The sequence below is a fragment of the Erythrolamprus reginae genome, chromosome 2, assembly GCF_031021105.1.
Source record: "Erythrolamprus reginae isolate rEryReg1 chromosome 2, rEryReg1.hap1, whole genome shotgun sequence".
In the NCBI taxonomy this organism is placed as follows: domain Eukaryota; kingdom Metazoa; phylum Chordata; class Lepidosauria; order Squamata; family Dipsadidae; genus Erythrolamprus; species Erythrolamprus reginae.
The window spans coordinates 67,434,879-67,450,868 of record NC_091951.1 but is presented as its reverse complement, the minus strand read 5'-3'; the positions used below and the strand labels follow the sequence as shown (position 1 = coordinate 67,450,868).

Below are 15,990 nucleotides of genomic sequence, written 5' to 3'. Positions count from 1 at the left end.
AACATCTGCAGGAAAACCAAAGACCCCAGAGTGATTAGGATCTCGCAAGTATCATAGCATTTCCCAATAATAGACTTCCTTTATTCTTTTGATAATTTTAGCCTTTTAAAAATGGTTGGGGGGGACAAAAAACTCTTAAATTATCTTTGACCATTTAAATGACAATTTAATAGTTTCAGTTTTGGTATTTATAATTAAAATGCTGAAAGTTTCATAGCTGCTTTAGCCCAGTGTTCTGGTTTCAGCCAGCAAAACATCTGCAATGGATAAACCTTGATATTGTATCTGCCCTTGTGACCAAAATGATAGCTGTTATTCAACCACCGTAATGATAATGTGTAAATAGCATTGTTGGTTCTAATACAAATCCTTTGCTGGACACCTGGGCTTTTGAAACCAGGCACTTAAACTAAGTAGTTCTGTAAATAGATGGTTTTTCTCTCAAATTGTTAATCTGAAACGTCTCCTTGCTCTCTGAAACACTTTTGCAAGTATTATACATGTTGAAGGTTTTCTCTACTATCCAAAATGCCAAATAACTCTGTCTATCATTTTGAGGATTTCTTGAATAAAATGAATGCACAGTAAGGACCTACGGAAATCACTAATATTTGCTATCAATTATACTAAGAAAATGATCTTCTTGCAGATTGAAAGTGAAAAGCTGCTCTATGATATTTTATTTTTAACTGAGGACTGACCTCTAATTAGCAAGTACAAATGGGTTTTCATACTGGATACATGTGCTTTAATTCACATACAATTTATATTTGCTCTTTAAAACTGAGTTATAACTTGCAATGAAATAACAGGATCTATTCCACTCCAATCTCAGGCTAACATCTTAATCATTACATCTTAATTATACTAGTAAAATATCTCAAAGAAGAGTTGGTTTGAAATCAATCTATGATTCAAAACTTCTTGATGATCTGAGCCTACTTAGGTCTTGCCTAAAAACACTGATAGAGGGAAATTGCTTCTGGGATAGATGACCAATTGCTTTGATCCCCTTCAATTATTTCAATCTTTTTTAGCTCTGAATAAAAACAGTTGCCATAGGACAGAGCATTAAAGTGCAATTGCCAACTTCCTGGTCATATTTCCTTGTTCCCATTAGAACCATAGATGGGTTCCTCCCAGTTCACCCAAAGTGGTAGGAACCACTGGTGACATCACAATGACATCATGGAACAGGTTCAGTTGGTGTCAGTCCATGGGTGCCACTATCTCTTTTTTTTAAAAAAAATCCGATTTTTTTAAAAAAAATTGGGGGAGGGTTTTTTCTTCTGCATATGTGCAAAAGCCAAGTTTTCAGGCTTTTGGTAACCATATTGTTTTTGTCTTTTTTGGGGGTGGGGGTAAATGTTTTTGATTTTTTTCTGAGTTTTTTCCCTCTATACTGGGTTTCTGGATTTATTTTCTTCTGCACCTGCGCAGAACCCAGATTTCTGGCACTGTGCATGCAGTTGCCATCTTATTTTGGGCTTTTTGGGGTGGGGATTTTTTGCCACATGGCACAGGAGGAAACAAACCAGCAGCGAGGTAGGTTAGAACCCACCCTTGCTTAGAACTGTGTACATTTGTGACCAATGTAATGCCAGTGGCTGTTTATCCCTGGTTTAAGTTCAAATTTCCCCTTACTATTGTAGAGAAAATAAATTCCAACATGGCATTTTTCATGAATTATTAATATGAAGCATTACACATGTAAATTACCATATTTATGAAATATTAACTGCATTCCATTTTACATTATGGCATCCCTCTATATCTCAGCCTGGCAATAACAAAATCAAACATCGTTGAAGAAAGTATGGTGACAAAGAGTAAGTTCATACCTAAATGAGGTCTGTTGATTTTTTTTAAATCACTATTTTATTTATTTATAAAGAGTTGGAAGACATCTGTTTACATATTTGTCCAATTTATATTGCTGCCCATTGGGAAATCTGACTCTGGGTGGTATATAATATAAATGGAACAATTAAAATAAAACTTTAACATCCACTAAACAATTAAAATATCAATATAACTAAAATCATGGGATAGTGCCTTCAAGCTCTTATGTGAAATACAGTCATTTCATAGACATCCTATTTCCAGGCAACTCCCAAGCCTGCTGACAAAACCAAACTGAATAGGTGGCTGTATAAATGGAATAAATGAATAACTCAATTGTTTTTTCTTTCTTTCTGATATGTGATAGTCCTCAGCCAAAACTCTGTCACCTTTTACAAGTGTTCCTATTCATGTTTTTCTTTTTCGTTTTTAGTCTTCAGGTATTAGTCCCTGCAGGTTTTTTGGGTAGAGTTTTTGGGTAGACTGTTGTGAGCCGCCCCAAGTCTTCGGAGAGGGGCGGCATACAAATCTAATAAATTGAATTGAATTGAATTGAAAGCGGTTTGCCACTATCTCCTTCCTAGGCTGAGAGAAAATGACTGGACCTTCCTGGCTTTGGTCCTAAGACAGGACTAGAATTCACAGCCTTCTGGTCTGTAGCCTGGTGCCTTAGTCACCACACCAAACTGACTCTATATACTAGAAGAGGGATCTCAACTCTGTGTCTGTGGACCGGCACTGGGCTGTGACATGCCAGCAACTGGCCACACAAACAAGCAAAGCCCCATCCACGGGATGCAGTATGCAAAACCACATCCCCTCCAGTCCATAGAGAAATATTTCCCCATGGAACTCATCCCTGGTGGCCCAAAAGGTTGGGGGATGCTGTTGTAGAACTTTTGAGGATGATCTACTTAACTATATTTCTGGCTGATTTAGATTGCTTGTATAATATGATCTAGATTGCTTGTATAATATAACCCCAATGTCTTCCAACTCTTTATAAATTACAAATAACTCACTTGCATCTTGCTCGTGAAAACAAATGCCACAATAAATGAGGGGTCTGAAGGCTCTTGGTTATATCTGTTACATAACAACCATGTTACATAAATTGAAGCAAAATGTTCCATTTTAATAAATGTTTGTGGTACTCCATTTGCATTTCTGTTTAGGAGGCCCTCTTCATTCAGTGCTCTGCCTCTTTCTGTGCAAATCAGTCTGGGCTGACTTCATTTCCATTCCCCGCTTCTTCTTTTTTTAAAACCCCTTGTGAGTTTTCAAGGGATGCATGCTATTATTCAAGAAAAAACTTGGCATGAAAGCATCCGGTCAGTTTTAGAAAGGCACCTTCATTCATAACTGTAAGCACTTACTACAGTTGTCTAAACAGTAAGAAATATTATTTCCTCCCTTTTTTGTATTAAAAATAAGCCTCTGAGTCAGTGTTTCTTAACTTTGGCAATTTTGAAGATGTGTGGATTTCAACTCCCAGAATTCCCCAGCCAGCCATGGAGCTGGCAGCTGAAATTCACATCTTAAAAGTGCCAAGGTTGAGAAACATTGTCTTGTGTCTTGCCCGATTTAGGATAATTTGGTCATTATTAAAGGGAGGGAGGAAGAGGGATAGAGGTGGGAGAGAGAGAGAGACATTGAGAGAGACTGGCATCTGTTATAGGCAGCAATAAAACTGTTCTGATGATCCATCTTGTTTTGGGCAAGGCTAAAAATCCTTGAACTGAAACATAACAATAAATCAGGCTGACAGGAATATTATAGACGTTATCTCTTGAAGTAGTGCTTCCTAGCCAATATTCCTCATTTGTCTTCTCTATGCTGCCTGTTAGGCAGTGGATCTGTCATTTCTGTAGCTATTGGCCATGAGGAAAATGAAACTATGCACACATCTCTATCTGTAAAGTGGGCAGAATTTTTTGGGTGTCTAGATTCTGTTTTGACAAAATTGTATTTCTTTCTCATAGATACATAGTTATGGAGTCTCAACACAGAATGACTGCCCTTTTTGGGGGGTGGGGAGTAGAGATCAAGGTAGAAACTATTGAAATACTTTTTTTGTTGTTACTTACAGGTAGACAAAATATTCCTTTTTAAAATTCAGTAACAATTTTGGGCAGAAAAGGAAACAAAATAACTGAAAAACACTGAAAATAATCATTAAACTCATTTTTAAAGTGTGAAATCCTATTTAAAAACCATTGCCCAGATATTAAGTTTTCTTTAAATGTTTATATTTCTATTTGAAATTAAATATGTGATTTGTATGCAATTTCTTTTCTTTTTTTTTTATCATTCTTGTATTTTTATTTACAGACTTGCTTTGGTTTTTTTAGAAAAACAAAGAAGTAAAATGAATTATGTTTTTATTTTTCTGTTCTTGTGGTTTTGACATTTGTTCAATGGGCGTTTGTTTTACTATTGTCTTTATCAAATTGTTTTTATGAATGATTGATAATTTATTTATTTATTTATTTATTTATTACTTGGATTTGTATGCCGCCCCTCTCCGAAGACTCGGGGCGGCTCACAACATGTAAAAAGACAAATCATAAGTAATCAACAATTTTAAATTTTAAAGATTTAAAAAACCCCACGAACTAACAGACTCACACACAAGCATACCATATATAAATTCAACGTGCCCAGGGGGGGGATGTTTCAATTCCCCCATGCCTGACGGCAAAGGTGGGTTTTAAGAAGTTTACGGTCTATAAGGTCATCTATTGTTCCAACATGACTTTATCTTTCCTTAAAATGTTCTTTTTATTGTTCTTGTATTGAAAAAACGAACTACAGATGTGTATGTAAAAGATTAAAAAGGAGAAATTTTTAAAACAGAAAAAAAAATCTTGCACAGGTAGAAATTCAAGAGAATGGCTTGCGGGGTGGAGGTGGTATTGAGAATAGAGCTCACTGCCTTCACATACAGCCATCTCTGCCTGCTTTAATGGGAAACATATAGGAATTTCCCCAAATAATGATTGGTGAAATGGAGAACATGGAATTATCTATGATAGAGGTGGGCAACAGACAGACAGACAGATGATAGATTAAATAGATAGATGAGAGAGGGGTGGTGGATGGAAGATAGACAGGAAGGAAGGCAGACAATCAAATTCAAGGTAATCTCTCAGGAGTACATAAGTACAGTATATACATCAGTTAGAGGATTTTTAAGATCTTTACTTCACCTTGGAGGGATGAACAGATTATTTAGCAGCACAGAATGCCCCAGATTTTAAAGTGTGTGTGCTTAACAGCTGTTTTGAAATAAATCGGTCTTAAAGTTAAGAAATAAAGAGAACAAAAGGAAAAAGTCTGCTAGAAAAGCCCAAGGGCAATCATAGCCTACAATTCTGTTTCTCAAAGTGGGCAGCCAGATGTTTTTTGGGTTCTCAAAAGCAAGATTTAGAGATATACCATTGTCCACTACTGTTCCTCAGCCTGTGATATTTGGAATTTGCTGCTTCTAACTCCAAGGTACACTAGCTTGAGATTTGCATTGTCAAGTCCTCAAATCTGAAAATGTACAAAGATGCTTCAGATCCAGCATGGACTTATTTGCTATACCTATTGTCATTCCTGTAGCTTATTCTGATCTTCTATGGTCAGCCCTAACAGGTAGATAAGGGCAAGATAGAGATTTCAGACACATTATTTTTTTCAGTAGAATAACAAAATCTTGAAAGCTTATCAGAGCTTTATTTATTATTATTATTATTATTATTATTATTATATTATTATTATTATTATTTAGATTTGTATGACGCCCTCTCTGAAGACTCGGAGCAGCTTTTCTCTAGTCCATCTCATACCAAACAACACCAAGTTTATTTTAATTTTTTGCACTTACTCTTTGTCAGGATTAAGCAAGTCTTTGGAGAGGGGCGGCATACAAATCTAATAAATTATTATTATTATTATTATTATTATTATTATTATTATTATTATTATTATTTTTAGCAATTTGTTCATTCTTCCCCACTCCTAGTCCAACACCTTCACCACTTCAGCACTCTGCTTATTTACAAGGATTGTAAACTCCTCAATTCAAAGGCATACCAGGAGATGTTCTGGAAGACCAGGAATAGAGGATTCCTCCAAGTATCTAACAGTAGGTAGAACAAAGATATTTGAAGGAATTTTTTGCCCACTTCAACCTCAAATATTGAATGCTTTCTCTTAAGACTAGTAATTTTTCAGACTTGACCTTGAAGGAATTATCCTTTTGTGCCATCCACATTAGTGGCCACCATTCTTGAAAGCAAAAGGTATTTATTATAAAATCTAACTCTCTGTCCCTTTCTCATCTATCTTAGAGAGTTCTCATACAGCTTCATTAGTTGTCTCCCAGGTTTAATGTTTGAAAGAAAATATGTCAGTATGAAGAATGCAATGTACCTGTCAGCCTACCACTCCACTGCTCCAAATTTTATTTTATTTATTTTTATTTATTTTATCCATTGAACACAAAAGATATACTCGAGGAATAAAATATATCAGTAAGAGAATAGAAAAAAGATATAGGGATAGTAGATACGATATAGGAGATATAGGAGAGACAATAGGACAAGGGACGGGAGGCACACTAGTGCAGTTATGCATGCCTCTTATTGACCTCTTAGGAATCTGGAGCGGTCAACTGTGGATAGTCTGCGGAGAGGGGTGGCATACAAATCTAAATAATAAAATAAATAAATAAATAGTCTCTAAGGGTAAAATATTGGGGGTTGGGGGAAGATACTACAGAGTCCGGTAATGAGTTCCACGCTTCAACAACTCTCTTACTAAAGTCATATTTTTTACAGTCTAATTTGGAGTGGTTAATATTAAGCTTGTATCTGTTGTGTCATTAGATCAAACAGGAAAAAATAGTAATAGTATGTTCCATTCTGAAGAAATGATGATTTAGTCTCTTTTCTGGAGGAATTTATAATTGCTGCAATTGCTACCATCCCTTCATGATATTTAATAAGTTTGTCTCTTAATTTTCTGACTACATAAATCAAACTACACTATGCATAATTTGTGCACAGCTGTAAACTGTTTTCTCCATCATCCTTGTTCAATCGAAGACTGGTCAGTTGATTCTCTTGTGTATTGATTAAAGTGTGTTTCTGTATTTGACTTTCCAAAAATTCAGTGCAACCAGGATGACCTCTAGTGGTTAAGAATCACACATACAAGTAACAAAATAGTAAACACAACATTTGACTACGTCACATCTAGACGTATGTAAACAATAAACCAAATCCAATGCCAAATATTAGATTTGAAAAGACTAGATTTCTATTCCCTTTGGTCTTCCTCTCAGCTATTCCAGGGGCTTGGATATTAGTAAACTGAAAAATGGGATTCTACCAACTGGATGCACATTATCCAGTTTCTATAAAATGAATGAATTTTCCACTAATAGTAGCTTTTCTGTTCCTCTGCGTCATATAGCATATCTGGGTATATGCATAATTTTGTATTTATTTATTTTATTGTGTTTATGTAATATATATTGGAAGTGATGACCCTTTGAGAGCTGTATGCAATGAAATTTCATTGAAATGTCTGCCAATTAGTGTACATTTGAAGTGACAGTTATTCTAAGTCTTTCATACTGTCGGTTAATATTTAAGTCACAATCTAGCATGTTACATATTAGCTGAAAAGCTTTGTTCTTTTATGGTAATTATGACCCTCACAATTCTCCTCCTTAAAATATGCTTTTTAAAAAATTGTAATATAAGAAAACTACAGTCCTTGAACATATTAGCTCTTGACTCTTAAATTCTAGGGTTAATACATTTCCTTATCAATCTTGCAGCACCTGAGTATTAGCAAGCTAAAAACTGTATGCAGACAAATGAGAATACAGCTGCATTATCTTCCCTTTACAAGAACTTTGTTTATATTTTATACTGTTCTTAAACTATGATGTGAAATTAAAATATGTGGTGGATTCTTGTTTAAAGGAAAAGGCCTGCCTAGGACAAAATTGTACAGATTCAAATAGTTTTTTTCTATGGGTTTCATGTTTATCCAATGATAAGGAAAACAAGTTCCTATTCCATGCAATATAATTTTTTTAGTATCTATAACAGAAATGACAGACACCAGCAAGTTAAGAAATAATCCTTTAATACAAATTATATGTAAAATTTATTCATTTTCAAATATTCACAATTTCCAGAACATTCTTTTTTTAAAAAAATCAATCTTAACTCCCACACTATTACATACACGTTATAACAATGCCATTTTAGGCTAGAAAAATTCATATTGCACATTATATTGAAAAATTCAGCCTGAAATTATGACTTGGCAAATTACCCGAACAATATTTTTGATTTGGCCTTAACACTAATTTTATAATAGAATGGTCAACTTATTTTTCATGAACTAAACATGGGTTTTACCACATATAACTGAGAGTTTCAAATTTTTCATTTGAAAATTTGAATTTGCTCTCTTTACAGACAGTTTTAAGGACTATACATCAATTTGTCAGGAATCCATCTGAAATCATTACAACACAGGGGTAGAGTAAGAAATCAACTTTAAAAATAGTGTAGTATGTAGCTCTTCAGAAATAGCTGGACTGCAATTCCCATCACTCTTCACTATGGGACATGCTGCCTAGCACTGATGGGATTTAAAGTCAACAAATCCAACAAATTCCCACTGCTACAGGTACAACTTAATCAATTTCTATGTTCAACTTTATCAAACAGAATTATGTTGATTCAATCACTTGTAGCACTTTTCTTGAGGTTCACTTGGTTGTGTTAGTGCCATAAACTTCAGAACTTTGAACTTTAGTAACCTGACTAAAACAAAACCTTGCTTTTCTTAAAAAAAAATTACCTACATCTCAAATTATTACTTTATTTTTAAAAATAAATAATTCAAATCTGGATACTTAATATTTTAGCAGGCACAAACGTTGAAAAGTGGTGTAGCAAAAGAATCTGAACAGAAGAGATTTAGTCCTCATACACATTAATATAGTTTTGTTGCAAGAAGTTACATGCCTTGACAACATGATTACAGCAGTAAACCAAATTGCTTTGGATTGCATTTTTCCTCTTCATATCGAGTGCTTATTGTGGTTCATGAAATCCATTCCTCAAACCAAGGAAGCATTAAGACCTTATTTCCTACACGCTCAACTGCTCTAATCAAAAGCAGACAGATAACAGGGATTGAGTTGATTTTGATAAAGCTGTGAAACCTACTAAGCTAATATAAAGAATAAACTGGCTTGAATTTTTCTACTTTAAAAGGCCATGATTTTAAAGCAACCCAACCTTCTGAGGACTTGATACTCCTACTGATGAAGCTATTGTTACAATGCTCAGTTCTTTAGGATTAGCAGACCTGTTGATACAGAAAAACTAATAACTCTTCACTTTTTACCAACTAAATTGTCCTTACATTTTGGACATACCAACAAAAATGTCTGGCTTCTAAATCAGAGTATTTAAGTTAAACATTATAGGGATAGTTTTGGAAAGAGGAAAACAATTTAGATCTAGACTGTCACAGAGACTATTTTGTTTTTCACAGAACTTTACTCTCTGTGGATTTGGATTTGCCTACTTTAAAAAAAAAGCAATTTAGAAATGGGAAAATAACTTTTAGGAAGAAACAAAATCTATTAGGCAAACAAAACCCTACATTGAGATCCCTGAGATTTACTGTTTGCCGAAGAGATTTAGCAAACCCTAATTATTTGCAATATCTGATTAACTTAAAATGTGATTTATAACATAAAATATACTTTATATAAAGAATAAGACTGCATTATGTAATAAAAAGAATATTTAAATGTTGCAAAATATTTAAGTTGTAATCGAAGTTATCTTGCTTCTGATTAGGAACTTAAGCCAAGTTTATCCTTTGATGAGAAATAATAATCATGCTTCAGTCTACTGAGCGATAATCCTCAAGAATGATAAAGCTGTGTTCTATAATTGTAGGAAAGTACATACTTTTAACTTTCCCAGCCACTGAGAATAATTTGGGGATGGTGATGGAGAATATGAGATATTTTACTCCTCAGAAATACATAAAGCCTGTGGCTACAAACATTTTGGTTCTTTCAGCTCAACCTTCTTAAAAATGATTCACCAATACAATCACCTTCAGACAAATGAAAACTCTTGTCATAATTATTAAAGTTGAAATTAAACATTAGAACCTTTTACAGAATTGGTTTCTCTCCATGTCCTTCAGATTAAAAATACTTGTACAGAGTAAAAGTTACAATATTATGTAAAATACTCAGTTCAAAACGAGTCTGAAAAGTATGCAACTCTCAAATATTCTTTCTGAAGCTTTGGAATATAATTAATCTAAAATTTCTTTAAGAAAAACTGAGCTTAAATCTTCTGTTTTGTTCTGAATCACAAAGTAATAAGGCACTAGTTCCAATAACTTGCATATTAGGGCTGCATGGAATGTGAATACTTCAATTTTGTATTAATTCAGGTTGATTTCTATGAAAGGCATGAAAGAATAAATACAAAACATAAAAATATAGCAAGATTCTTTAAATCAGCAACGCAAGGCCACTCAGTGAGCAAAACTGAATGGCTTTTGCTCCCACCCATTTTTTTATCTACCAAAAGGCACATTTAAAAAAGAAAGGAAAAATACCTGTTTCAGAAACTAGTAAACTCCATACACCCTTAGATGTGCAATTCAAATTAAGAACACTGTTTGCAACATCAACCAATATGATGTTAGTCCTGAACATAGTCCTGCAATAGCTTGGCTGGTATGCAAGCTGCGCTTCAATTATAATATATTCAGCAACATATTTTAGGTAAACCCCTGAACCTATACCTGAGCAATAATTAGTAATATTTATTGCTTGTGAAACCTTTCAACTTGGTGGAAGTAATTGCACATTCCCTTTTTCTTCCTCTGACCATCTTTTTTTAAAAGAAATATATTTTAAATTGTAAGTTCTTTCCAAATATTCTCTTTTGGAAAATATATAAGTGATAGCAAGGCAGCATTTTAGATGCAAGCCATTAAAGGAACCTTAGCTATCAGCAATATGAGCTTTGACGTTTGATGCATGAGATCTTAGTTTGTATTATGCCATGTTTTACTCCATTTCAGTTACAATAACTACATTCTAACATGGAGTGCTATTTTCAACAAGTGATCAAACTCTCATTACAATGGGTGACTACTTAAGCACCTGTATTTGCTGTTAGCCTTGTAGTTCAAGAGGATCATAATCTTCAAATGACATGTTGTCTTGCATCTTCTTAGCATTATTTCACAGCTAATTCAGATCAAACCCACCATCTGATCTATCTGTCTCATATAAATGCTCTTCAAAGGCAGCAGGTATCTTCTCTCATCTGGTACTCTGTTACACTGTAAACAGATATTTGTTTAAGTTGAAATTGGAGATATTCACATTTTCTAAAGTTCAGTTTGGCAAAAACCATCTTGTCAAAAAAGAATCTCTCTAACAAAAGTCAAGATGCTCAAGTATTGCTTGTTATTAGGCTTAAAAAAATATCCAAAAATTACAAACATGCAGATATTTTATATTTTGAGACTAAAAATTTTCATCTTTAGAAATTGAGCAGGAAAATAGTTCATAAAGGTTTACTTCTGAAACAACACAAATGAATTCCACTGACTTTCACAAGAAATAAAACCTATACTGCTTATTAGCTCCATAACAATATAGAAAGAAAACAGTTACGCATGGCTGTACTTGTTGAATGCAGTATCATCCTGACTAACTAATCCTGCCCACCTGCCCACCTGTAGCTTGTTCAGACATTACTTCTCCCCTGAAAAAGTGTATGTGCTTCCTACTTTGCTAAAAAAAAACATATTTAAAATTCATTTTGAAAATAGCTGAATTCATTTTTTGTATCTACATTAAGGCAGACTTTAGTCAGGGAAAAAGTTGCGCATTTTGAACACCATATTGGAAGTTGAACTCTTCCTGGTAGTTGAAATCAGCTTCTGACTGACATCTAACCACTATTCCACTCTGGCTTGAATATCATATATCAGAGGTGTGAAACTTGTGGCCTGCATGCGTCACACACTGGCCATGACCACACCCTTTTTAGCAAAGGAGAAAAGTTTTGATATGTCATATGGAGATGCAGTGATAATACGAGTTTGACACCCTTGCCATATATAGTAAGCATAAAGGTGAAATACTTAGTGATCAAGATAGTGTCTTGATTCTACAAAGAACTAAGCTTCAAGTATACCCTTACAACTTTATCAATTTGTGACTTTATTCTTCTAACTCTTTCACACTGTATCTAGCACTATTAATGGCAGACAGATAATATATTTAGGCATATTAAAACGTTTATCAGACAACTGCTGTACCAAATATCTAGATCCAAACTATGTAAGACATTGGCCTATACTTACATTAGAAATGGAGTTGTTTGCTTTTAGTTCACTTGGCTTTATCTTTCCAGGCTTCTTCTGCTCCTGAGGAGAGGTATTTTGCCCTACTGAAACACGAAGGCGCTTATCCAGTGATACTATGTGTCCTTCTGTGGTAAACATGTACTTATTACCTGATTTGTGCACAGGATTTTCTTCATCAAACAGCTGAAATTTAAGAATATATAAATGTAATACTCCAAGTGTGAGGATATTATTATTTATTTTTAAATATTTATATCTCATTTCATTCCAGAGGCTATGGGAGATCAAAAACTCATAAATACCTCATGATACAATAATAATATTGTAATAAGCAAAGAACAAAACCACACAGGAACTAAAAAATACACAAAATTGCTCTTTACTTCCAAATGTTCTTTCAAAGATTTTTTTATTGTTCTGTGAAAAGATGGGGCTGCAGATGCAATACATAATCATATTCCCCAGGGAGAGAGAAACTACTTAGTTTGGATTTTAAATTGTTTTTAAATTGTTTTTCTTTTTAGATGTTTTAGTATTAATAATGTATGTTTTGTTCTTTTTGGTTGTGAGCCGCCCAGAGTCTTTAGAGAGTTGGGCGGCATACAAATGGAACTAACTCAATAAATAAAATAATACTGAAACTACCTATTTTCAAAGTCACTTCCTGCTCTCAATTTGTCCCAACTAGCTTTTTTCTAGGCAAACAACCAGTATGTGTTGTTACTGGGATTCAATTGCAGCCTGTTTTGTCCCATCCAGAACTTTGCAGCTTCCAAACACTAGGGCAGAATAACCTTAGTAACTCCTGCTCAGCTTAAAAGTAGATACAAATATCTTCATATTCATGGGATCTCATCTCTAAATAAAGATTTTACTTTTCCCAGAGATTTTATAAAAACATTAAGTAACCATTGCTCCAGGGAACCATTGGATTAATTAGTTCTCTCTAATTTCAACTAGACCCACCAATTTTCAGAACTACAGAACATAGCCCAATTCTCAATCTTTTTAGATATCCAGATGGATGCCATGGGAAATGATGTCAAGGAAGTATGTTGTAGCATTATTATCATATTATTTATTTATTTATTATTTATTTATTTATTACTTGGATTTGTATGCCGCCCCTCTCCGAAGACTCGGGGCGGCTCACAACATGTAAAAGACAAATCATAAGTAATCAACAATTTAAAATTTTAAAGATTTAAAAAACCCCACAAACTAACAGACTCACACACAAGCATACCATATATAAATTTAACGTGCCCAGGGGGGGGGATGTTTCAATTCCCCCATGCCTGACGGCAAAGGTGGGTTTTAAGAAGTTTGCGGAAGGCAGGAAGAGTAGGGGCAGTTCTAATCTCTGGGGGGAGTTGGTTCCAGAGGGCCGGTGCCGCCACAGAGAAGGCTCTTCCCCTGGGGCCCGCCAACCGACATTGCTTAGTTGACGGGACCCGGACAAGGCCCACTCTGTGGGACCTAATTGGTCGCTGGGATTCGTGCGGCAGGAGGCGGTCTCGGAGATATTCTGATCCAGTGCCATTAAGGGCTTTAAAGGTCATAACCAACACTTTGAATTGTGACCGGAAACTGATCGGCAGCCAGTGCAGACTGCGGAGTGATGGTGAAACATGGGTATACATGACTGCTCTCGCAGCTGCATTCTGCACGATCTGGAGTTTCCGAACACTTTTCAAAGGTAGCCCCATGTAGAGAGCATTACAGTAGTCGAACCTCGAGGTGATGAGGGCATGAGTGACTGTGAGCAGTGAGTCCCGGTCCAGATAGGGCCGCAACTGGTGCACCAGGCGAACCTGGGCAAACGTCCCCCTCGCCACAGCTGCGAGATGTTGTTCTAATGTGAGCTGTGGATCGAGGAGGACGCCCAAGTTGCGGACCCTCTCTGAGGGGGTCAATAATTCCCCCCCCCCAGGGTAATGGACGGACAGATGGAGTTGTCCTTGGGAGGCAAAACCCACAGCCACTCCGTCTTATCCGGGTTGAGTTTGAGTCTGTTGACACCCATCCAGGCCCCAACAGCCTCCAGGCACCAGCACATCACTTCCACCGCTTCGTTGACTGGGCATGGGGTGGAGATGTAAAGCTGGGTATCATCGGCATATTGATGATACCTCACCCCATGTCCTTGGATGATCTCACCCAGCGGTTTCATGTAGATGTTAAATAGCAGGGGGGAGAGGACCGACCCCTGAGGCACTCCACAAGGGAGAGACCTAGGAGTCGACCTCTGTCCCCCCACTAACACCGACTGCAACCGGCCAGAGAGGTAGGAGGAGAACCACTGAAGAACAGTGCCTCCCACTCCCAACCCCTCCAGCCGGCGCAGAAGGATACCATGGTCGATGGTATCGAAAGCCGCTGAGAGGTCAAGGAGCACCAGGACAGAGGATAAACCCCTGTCCCAGGCCCGCCAGAGATCATCCATCAACGCGACCAAAGCGGTTTCCGTGCTGTAACCGGGCCTGAAACCCGACTGCTGGGGACCTAGATAATCGGCTTCTTCCAAGGACCGCTGGAGCTGGAGTGCCACCACCTTCTCAACAACCTTCCCCATAAAGGGAAGGTTGGAGACTGGACGGTAGTTATTAAGCACAGCTGGGTCCAGGGAGGGCTTCTTGAGGAGGGGGCGCACAAGCGCTTCTTTATAGAGTGATGGAAAAACTCCCCTCCCCAAGGAAGCGTTGGTAATCTCCTGGGCCCAGCTCCGTGTCACCTCCCTGCTGGCCGAGACCAACCAGGAGGGACACGGATCCAGTAAACAGGTGGCGGAACTCACAGCTCCAATGGCCTTGTCCACTTCATCAGGTGTCACCAGATCAAACTCTTCCCAGACAGGTGGACAAGTACGTGCCCCAGTCACCTCGACTGACTCGTTGTCAGTCGACTCTGCTATACAATTGGAGTCGAGGTCGGCCCGAATCCGAGCGACTTTATCAGCGAAAAACGAGTTAAAGTCCTCGGCACTACTCTGCAAGGGCTCCCCAACTCCCCCCTGATTAAGAAGGGAGCGGGTCACCCTAAACAGAGCGGCCGGGCGGGATTCCGCTGATGCAATCAAGGCGGCATGGTACGCGCATCTTGCCGCCTTGAGCGCCACTTTGTAAGTCTTAATAAAAGCTCTTACAAGTGTTCGATCAGATTCAGACCTACTCTTCCTCCATCGCTTCTCTAGACGTCTCTTCTGGCGTTTCAACTCCCGGAGCTCCTCGTTGAACCATGGAGTTCTACGGGGTCTAGCGCCACGGAGAGGTCGCAAAGGCGCAATCCGGTCAAGGGCCTCTGCTGCAGCCTCGTTCCAGGCTTTCGCAAGAGACTCTGCCGAACTGTGGACAAGTGCCTCTGGTATAACCCCAAGCGCCGTCTGAAAGCCCTCTGGGTCCATCAGGCGTCTGGGGCGGAACATCTTAATTGGTTCCGCCTCCCTGCGGGGAAGGATTGGAGCCAGGAAGTCAAGCCGTAGTAGAAAATGGTCTGACCATGACAAAGGCACTGCTTCTAAGCCCCTTAGTCTCAGACCATTACTCAGTTGCTCGGAAAGGAATACCATGTCGGGTGCGTGCCCCCCCTCATGAGTCGGACCCCGTACTACTTGAGTCAGGTCCATGGCTGTCATGGTGGCCATGAACTCCTGTGCCAACCCAGAGGTTTCACCGAGTGACGGCAGGTTGAAGTCCCCCAAGACAATAAGTC

The 15,990-nt window shown here is 37.4% G+C and overlaps 1 protein-coding gene across 2 annotated transcripts in view; it reads right to left on the bottom strand.

Moving 5' to 3' along the window:
- Positions 1 to 7,972: 7,972 nt before the first annotated feature.
- EDEM1 (ER degradation enhancing alpha-mannosidase like protein 1) overlaps positions 7,973 to 15,990 on the bottom strand; it is a 28,471-nt gene continuing 20,453 nt past the window's right edge. Inside the window, exons 11-13 of one of the 2 annotated variants that reach the window (XR_011557943.1) lie at positions 12,277 to 12,462; positions 11,063 to 11,244; positions 7,973 to 10,349 (exon numbers count right to left, since the gene is read on the bottom strand). Coding sequence is in view for 1 of the 2 variants with exons in the window: in XM_070738268.1 (XP_070594369.1) it covers positions 11,155 to 11,244; positions 12,277 to 12,462 (276 nt within the window). In the remaining variant the exon portion in view is untranslated. Of the gene's footprint in view, positions 11,245 to 12,276; positions 12,463 to 15,990 lie in introns of both variants that reach the window. The other variant, XM_070738268.1, reaches the window with a different exon arrangement.